Source organism: Protomyctophum parallelum (assembly GCF_964188405.1).
Source record: "Protomyctophum parallelum genome assembly, chromosome: 15".
Lineage (NCBI taxonomy): Eukaryota > Metazoa > Chordata > Actinopteri > Myctophiformes > Myctophidae > Protomyctophum > Protomyctophum parallelum.
In genome coordinates this window covers 50,713,746-50,722,987 of record NC_139710.1, presented here as the reverse complement: position 1 = coordinate 50,722,987, position 9,242 = coordinate 50,713,746, and the positions used below count along the sequence as shown (strand labels likewise).

Sequence of the window (9,242 nt, the reverse complement as noted above, 5' to 3'; positions counted from 1 at the left end):
TCACTATTATACTCAAATTATACTGAATGACCTTTAATTTGCATGTACTCATTTAAGAGAAGTTTGCAATATTGTATTAACGATATTGCAAATATAAGGTTCTGAATAACAAACTTTATTTAATTGTCTTAATATTGTTTAAATAATAATAATATAATCTAACAAATAAATAAGACTATTTGCTAAAGGGAAAACTGTTATTATATTATTAATGATAAGTGAATACATTATCTGTTCAAGTTTAAGCTTTTAACATTAAAATATCATGTGGTTCAACTTACCCCTCGACTTGGATCAACTTACCGCTTACCTGGGGCAAATTGAGCCACATGACCACTTTTTTAAAAAGGTCATATTTTCAGGGCCCTTTGTCATAGATGCTTACTCATCATTTCAATTGATAGAAGACATCCTGAAATATGGGTAGATCATTAAACTTTACTGCCATCTCATTTTGCCTTGCTTCCAGGACAACTTAAGCAAAAAGTGGTTCATCTTACCCCGTTCTCCCCTATATGTTGTCTCAGAAATCCATGGCCATGCAACTTTCATCATGTGTGAAGATATTATTCAACCACTTTCAATCTGGCATTGGTGTTTTGGGCATATCATCATAGGCAAACCTTTTCAAAGTAACAAAAATAGCAGCTATTTTCGCTATTTCTGTACAAAACCATTGTAGGATGAAGAATACAATGGGGCTTAAGTGGTTAATTCATTACATTAGATACTTTATTTTAGATTCCATTCAGGACGCCATGGGTTGTCTCTCTGATGCTATTCATTTAAGTACTATTTGGTGTAGGGCAGGCTATCCAATAAAGAAATGCAGAAATGCCTTGGAAATATTGAAAAAGCTCAATTTCCAAAATTCTATACATTTTAGATATATTTGACCTTGTGTGAAACAGTGTTTGGGTTATGTAAAACATATTTAAACTTGAGTGACAATAAAGTTGAAAGTTATAACCTGAAGTTCATTATTTTTAACTTTGTATGTGTGTCTCACCCCCCATCTCTCTCCCCATTCCTGTCAAGCCTGTCACATTTTGAATAAGTGCTTAACCTATGGAGTTTGTCCTCAGGCTGGGAAGGAGGCAAATATTCCTTTACGGATAAAAAGAAAGAATTCACAGGGCCAAACATGTCGGCCAATAAGCATACTTCCTGTTCTGAGTAAATTATTAATGGAAAAAGTAGTTTTTAAGCAAATTCAAGAATATTTTATCAATAACAAATTGATCACTATAGTTCCCAGCATGTGCTTATAGCCTGTCTCCTGGGTTTTCTGTACCAGTCGCCACAATATATATAATATTTTCTTTTTTAAAGCAATTTTTGAGGGGCGGCGTTTGTCCCCACAAAACGTCAACATTAAATGCCATTGACAATGAAGGGAAAATATATGTCATCATTAAAACCTAGCCTACAGTAGGTCAGTGGTTCTCAACCAGTGGTTCAAGGACCACCAGTGGTCCTTGAGGGGGTTCCAGGTGGCCCCCAGTAGTTATACTTAAATGATGGAGAGTTGCTGAGTTGGTAACCAAATCTGTACCCTTATACTAGATATTTAACTCGATCTTGACTCTTGAGTGTAAAAATGATATCAAGGGTCCATTTGGAGTTAAATTGTTGTTAATTTTCTACCACAATTAGAGAATGTAGAAGAATTGTTATTTTGATCAAAGTTTGCCTGTTTAATGGTGGTCCACCGTGGATGAAAATGGTTGAACACCAAACCACTGGTAGCCTATACTACTAGGCTACTGTTATACTGAATCTCACTCAATAAGAGGCGCGGCGGTGCCCCCTAGTGGCACCGTGTGCACACTACACCCTGGTGTCAGAAGACTGGTCAGGTGATTGGTCAGCCTGGTGTCAGCTGACTCCAGCAGTACCAGGAAGAGGAACATGCACACAAGCTCAGTGTCTGCTGCTGTCAAATTAAACCACCCTAGCTGAGCAAAAACAATTAAGGCGCAGTGTCATTACTATTTACACATGACTGTAACCTGAAAGCAGCGGAAAACGACCCGAAAAGCATAAATATGTTTGGCGGCGGCGGTGATGACGACGACGCGGATTTCTTGTCCCCGACTGGAGGGTGAGTTTTGTTGACTGTTGTCCAGCTAACGTTAGCCTGTGTGAGCTAACGTTTGATTGCCTCTGTATAGTCTCTACTTTGTCTTTCTTGGACTGTCAACATTGCAGCATCGCAAACCCTCGACCGATTCAACATGGAATGGAAGCGCTACAGCTTCAGCCTCTTTTGTGGTCAATGCTAACAACAATGACACAAAATAAAAGATTAGTACTATCAAGCCAATTAACTAGTTAGTTTGCTCAAAGGCAGAAGAAGAAAGTCGCTTTCATGTTCAATGCTGTTCTGTATTTCTTCTTCTTGCCCCAGCCCAAGAGCCGCTGTGGTCTGATGAGTACTGGTCACATGCTTACATCTGATCCCTCCATTGATTTCTGACTGCCACATCATGGCGCATTAGATCAGTGAGTGACCCCTTGTCCTCCTCAGTGAAATAACTCCATTAACTGACTGACACTTGCCATTTCTATCAGATTCCATTCTCTAGTTCAGGGGGTCTTCAACGTTTTTCAGACCAAGGACCCACTAGCTGAGAGAGATGAAGTAGGGAGTGGGACCCTAACATTGTGTTTCACATTGAACCTTTTCATAGATGGCTTCATAGACTTTTAAAAAAAAAATCTTATTATAATTTTTATCCCACAATTTTGCAACCCATTTTTCACCCCTGCTCATCTAATCCTGAGCTCTACACACCCTCCGCCAACCTGGGGAGAGCCACAGACTTGAACTCATGCTTCCTTCATGCCTGAGTGTCCAAGTTGCTCCTTTACACCTGACAGGGGGGAGTTTCCCTGGTTGGACGTAGCACGTGGAAGGAACCAGTTCCTTTCCCCTCCATCAGGCGCCCCGGCTGGCCAGGGGGAGGCAGTTTTCATAGACTGGTTTGACAGTACTTACTGTCAATGTGTAGTGTTGTGTTGCATCCATGTTAATGTGTATTTTCAGGCAGTTAATAAGACACTCAGAGGTAGCCGCAATTTGCAACTCTAGATCTTTTTTAATAATGGGATGAATCTAGAGTTTCAATACCCTCCATTGACTCCCCATTCATCCAATTTGCGTTTGCGATCTGCTTGTATTAAACAACGTTAAACTCACCGACATCGCAACTCTAGGCCAAGCTTTTGTTTCATAAAAATCCACTGTAGAGATGTTTTGAGCTACTTTCTGTCAATAAATTCTGTGCAGGTGATTCTTTGGAAGTTTGGAAGTGCTTTGGAAGCACTTGTTGAAGTCACTGAACGGCCCTGCGTACCACCTGTTTCCAATATGCACATAATGCAGGAGGCAGCAGTGCGACGCATACGCGTTAATAAAAACGAGTACTTCCAAACTCCAACACTTAGAAAAAGAATCACCTGCACAGAATGTCTTGACAGCTCATTAGCATGTCTACTGTTGGCCTACAGTAGATCTGCGATGTTGGTTGAGTTCAACGTTGTTTAATACAAGCAGATCGCAAACGCAAATTGGATGAATGGAGAGTCAATGGAGGGTATTGCAACTCTAGATTCATCCCATTATAAAAACAGACTCTCATTCAAGGCACACATGATCACACAGCAGTCACTCAATCCTGTAGGTTTACACTCTACAACATTCAAAAGATTAGATCCTTCCTCACCCAGGAGTCAGCCCAGCTCCTTATCCAGACATCAGTCATATCAAAACATCACCTCCTCACTTACTGTGCATGTGCACTTAATTTAAGCATCTCAAATTGTTCCAGAAAGAATGCAGCAGCACGCTTTGTCTTCAACCAACCAAAACATTTCACATGTCTCCTGGGCCCCCTTCTCTGCTCCCTCCATTGGCTGAAAACTCACCTCTTCAGACTCCATCTTAGCCCGTAGCACTTGCCCTACCCTCGACGACCTTGCAGGCGAAAGCTTGCAAAGGCTAAACTATGTAATTTAGATGGCATGTATGTTGTGTTCATAGTTACCGACATTCTGCTGCTATACGGGATGATACGGTAGGTTCTCCGTTTACCTATGATCCTAGATCCTAGATCTATGCAATTGAATGTTTACCTTGTCCTGGATCTTCTGATGTTCTTGCTTATTGTAAATCGCTCTGGATTAACATCGTCTGCTAAACTAAATGCCTAAATTGTTAAACCCGGCCTCGCACTGTGAGGCGTTGTGAGCTTGTAGATCTGCTATTTCAGCAAATGTTCCCCTCAGAATAGGCATGCTGCTAGAAGGGATCATGTGGTTAATGTAAAAAGAAAACCCCTAGGTGTCATGGACCCCCTGTGCTAGGGATTTTCAAGGAGTGAGCAGTCTGCATTCTATGAATGGACACTTCATCAGCAAACATCAGAGAACATTAATGATGTGTCATGGGAAAGAATGGACCCTTTTCCATGTCATAATAACAGGGTACAGAGACGGCGGCAGCCAATGAATTGAAAATGAAATAAGTCTGCTAGATCTTAAGTATGCCTAAGGAGGAGTAGCCTTGGAGTATGACTTTTACTTTGCAAATGTCAAAATCGATAAAATACACCTATGATAGATCCAAGGCTACCTAAATAGGAGCAAGCATTGACAATAGCCAATAGTATTATTATCAGTGCTTGTTGGCTGTAGTGTTGCCAACGAATATTCCATATTCGAATGAATATTCGAATGATAACAATAAATAAATAATAATAATTTTATTATAATAATAATCAAATATTTTAAATTAAGATTCGAATTAAAATAATAACAATAGAATTGCTGTGTGAGTTCTGGCGAGACTGTGCCACGTAAACTAAAACATTATACAAAAATTAGGCTATTAAGATAATTATGAATCATTCATTTGATGAGGACCGGAACATATAGTCTAAAGAAAGAGAAAGTTTTACAGCATATTAGGCTGCAATATTCATATAAAAAAAATCATATACAGTACATTCGAAATCATTCTAAATTCATTGTTTTAACCCATTCTGAACGGGCACCCATTTTGGTGTCGGCATCATGTTATGCTTTAGCTATTGAAAAATAGCAGATCTACAAGCTCATATCGCGCCACCGAGTGGCGCGATACGAGCTTGTAGGTCTGCTATTTTTGAAGAAATCGAAGAACGAGTGACATTTTTTTAATCTGATCTCAGGTCAGAATGGGTTAATCAGACCAGTGTGTGTCCGGCGGAAACCTCGTATGAATCTGATCTCAGGTCAGAATGGGTTAAAAGGAACATTCAAATATCATTTTTGGCCAATTCTGGCAGCACTAGCTGGCTGACTGGTATGGTACACCTAAAAATCACACCCGTGTGAAGTGAGGGGTGCCCTTATTGTACATCATCATACATCATCTCATTCCTCACCTTCGTCGTTTGTGTTTACACAAACACTCAAAATTGTCCATTCATTGGCAATGTGGCATTTAGTGTTTTTGTTAGGACAGGGGGCGGGTATTGTCCTGAAATTATTTTGGGGGGTCCCCAAATTATAAAAAAAAAAAAACTCCAACTGAATGGTTGGAAAATGGAAATTTAGAGTTTACATAGTACACATAGTGCATGCATAAACTTGTTTATATCTGCTTTCAGTATTTATTTAGTATGTATTTTCTCTATTATTAAGGTTATTGTAGCGGTCAGCGGCATGGCCATGTGTGTTTATTGTGTTAGCACACACACTAACAGCTGGGCATAGGAGGGCAAACTGCATTATGTCATGTGCTGCGTTCACCCCGTTATGGCATGCTGATGAAAGGGGTCCGGGTCCATTTTGGTTAACTTGTGTAAACACTACTAGAACGGTCTACCACCTGATCTTGAGTTGAGTTTTCTAACATTCCATGATTGCTATGTGATAAATAATGTCCCCACAATGTGAGCTGGTTTAATACAATTCCAAGTTAAGGGGTTTAAGGCAGGGAGTTGATGGATGGTGAAAGGAAGGAGGAGTGAATGGCTATGGCTACTAATTCCTTTCACATGTTGCTCGTTAGTCCGGAGGAGCCCAGGCGAGATGGGCTGCCTGCTAACCACACTTCTCAGCTCGTTAACGAGACTGAGAGCACACAGTGTGAGTGAGTGAGCACACGCAGGCTCCATGCCCTTCTCTGCTATGCTGTTGAATGTGCCACAGAGGTGCGACCACGCTGGAGTCAGGATACTGGAGACTAGAGCCAGGAGGACAAAAGACTGGGGCCAGTTTTGGGGGCCAGCGCCGCACAGGGAATCCTTAACGCCAGCAGTGGAGGAGGAGAAGCTACCGGCGGGGTGTATTATTAGGTGGTTTGTGGTCTCCCACCGCATGCAACTGCGAACACGCTGTCAAAGCTCTCCTCAGTTCCTCGCCGTCGGAGATGAAGGCCTCATAGCGTTGACCATGAACATCCTGGGAGATACCAACGACTACCTGTGGAGGGACTTCCATGGGTCTGTTAAAGCCCCACCATTTGAAATTCTATGATCTGGAAATGCATACGGGAAGAGTGGGCACCTCTGTGTTCAATTGGCTATTTCTTTCCCTAAATGTAAAAAGAAATAAAGAATGTAGAAAATGGGTCTTAAAGTAATGTAAAGACTTCATTATCAGACTAATATGTAATTTACCCTTCGACTTCTTGTTTATGCCCCACATGACTACTAGGATATACAGGTTTTGTAGTAATTGTAGAAAAGATATATAAGGTCTTATTGTCGAAAAACGTTGTTAAAACATTGATTGAATAGTTAATTTGACAAATGTATAAACTGCAACAGAGTACAGTCAAACAGTCCAAAGGGGATAGCACCAAACAAAGTCCTTGTGGTCTTGTTTCCATTTTGGCCCTATGCCATCAATTCATATTTCATAGACGAATAGATGATGACGACATCTTCTACTCATTACTTACATTACTTGGCCCATTTAGACCTGAAGACCATTTTAAAAACGCTTTCTAAATCCTAACGCAAGTTTTCAGAAATATAGATGCTTTCCGGGTTTTCATGTTTTTTTCCAAATCAGTTTTTTACATTTTGGGAAAAGTAGCCAATTTGTCCACTGTCCACTCTTCCTATTACTGTTTTAGGCCAGAATCTTGGAGTTTCCCCACATTTATTCAACGTTAATCTCTTGTTATGGCAGCAGCAAGGTTGTTTCCCCATTTCTCCCATTCCACAGTGGGGCAGCGTGAAATCTAAATCTAGACCTATGGTCTAGACTTTCTGTTATCCTAAAGTTGATTCGTTTAATGGGTTTGGATAGATCATGCCAGTGGTTAGTTTTTTGTAAATGTAAGCAAGCTTAGCCTGTTGACTGCTTATGACTTGCGTTTTTATAGTGCAATATTGGAAGTACAAACTAGCCCATTGTCTGGCTGACTTTTATGTGACTGGCTTAGTGTGGCGGTAGGAAATGCTCAACTATGAGCAACAGCAGTAGCTCTCATAATCCTCCAAATCAAGTTGGAAGTCTTGATCGTGTAATGTCAGTGGCTTTGACCTTTTTGCCCTCTTAATTATTGGAGACATTTACAGAGATGGCTTTTCATGCCATGTCTAGTGTTTCTAACATGGCAGGAGTCAAACATTTTCTGTGTACAAGAAGTGACAAGCTGGCATAACTAATGCATAAAATAAGGCAGACAACTTTACCAGCTAGAGTTCAAAATGGACCTTATATTTGCCTTGCCTGCTTCGTGATAATTCCCCTTCTTGGTTAAGACCTGAGCCAGATTCTACAAAACCTATGATTTTATATCGGCGGTTCTCAAACTATTTCATGTCAAGGACTCCAAGCATTTTTATGTAATTGTGCTGCCGACCCCCATCTGGGACCGCCCAAAAGCAAAGATGAGAGTTAATTAAAAAAACGTTGCTGTGAAACACTACGAGCTTGTATATCTGACTGCTATTTGTCAATGGCAAAAGTTTTAGATAATGGTTAAGGTTAACCCATTCAGGACAGGAACCCCTTTTGGTGTTTTAATGTTATACTTTATCTTGAAAATGTGGCGCAAATCTTTTAATATATATTCTAACGTTTTTAACTCAAATCTTTGCTTCTGTGGGGGGGTCTCTGGAACAACATCATTTTCAGACTGGGGTCGGCGGCCAATTACATACAGTATCTCACAAAAGTGAGTAGTACACCCCTTGCATTTCTGCAAATATTTCATAATATCTCTTCATGAGACAACACTGAAGAAGTGACACTTTGATACAATGTAAAGTAGTCCGTGTACAGCTTGGATATCAGTGTAGATTTTATTTTCCCCTCAAAATAACTAAAAACAGCCATTAATTTCAAACTGCTGGCAACAAAAGTGAAAATGTCCAAATTGGGCCCAAGTGTCAATATCTTGTGTGGCCACCATCACTTTCCAGCACTGCCTTCACCCTCCTGGGCATGGAGTTCACCAGAGCTTCACCCTCCTGGGCATAGAGTTCACCAGAGCTTCACCCTCCTGGGCATAGAGTTCACCAGAGCTTCACCCTCCTGGGCATGGAGTTCACCAGAGCTTCACCCTCCTGGGCATGGAGTTCACCAGAGCTTCACCCTCCTGGGCATGGAGTTCACCAGAGCTTCACCCTCCTGGGCATGGAGTTCACCAGAGCTTCACCCTCCTGGGCATAGAGTTCACCAGAGCTTCACCCTCCTGGGCATGGAGTTCACCAGAGCTTCACCCTCCTGGGCATAGAGTTCACCAGAGCTTCACCCTCCTGGGCATGGAGTTCACCAGAGCTTCACCCTCCTGGGCATGGAGCTCACCAGAGCTTCACCCTCCTGGGCATAGAGTTCACCAGAGCTTCACCCTCCTGGGCATGGAGTTCACCAGAGCTTCACCCTCCTGGGCATGGAGTTCACCAGAGCTTCACCCTCCTGGGCATGGAGTTCACCAGAGCTTCACCCTCCTGGGCATGGAGTTCACCAGAGCTTCACCCTCCTGGGCATGGAGTTCACCAGAGCTTCACCCTCCTGGGCATAGAGTTCACCAGAGCTTCACCCTCCTGGGCATGGAGTTCACCAGAGCTTCACCCTCCTGGGCATAGAGTTCACCAGAGCTTCACCCTCCTGGGCATGGAGTTCACCAGAGCTTCACCCTCCTGGGCATGGAGTTCACCAGAGCTTCACCCTCCTGGGCATGGAGTTCACCAGAGTTTCACCCTCCTGGGCATGGAGTTCACCAGAGCTTCACCCTC

The 9,242-nt window shown here is 42.0% G+C and overlaps 1 protein-coding gene across 1 annotated transcript in view; it reads left to right on the top strand.

Annotated features, from left to right (window-relative positions):
* The first annotated feature begins 1,910 nt into the window (after positions 1-1,910).
* fkbp15b (FKBP prolyl isomerase family member 15b) overlaps positions 1,911-9,242 on the top strand; it is a 70,738-nt gene continuing 63,406 nt past the window's right edge. The window contains exon 1 of the mRNA XM_083783559.1: positions 1,911-2,104. Coding sequence (XP_083639685.1) covers positions 2,049-2,104 — 56 coding nt within the window. The 5' untranslated portion in view covers positions 1,911-2,048. The remainder of the gene's footprint in view (positions 2,105-9,242) is intronic.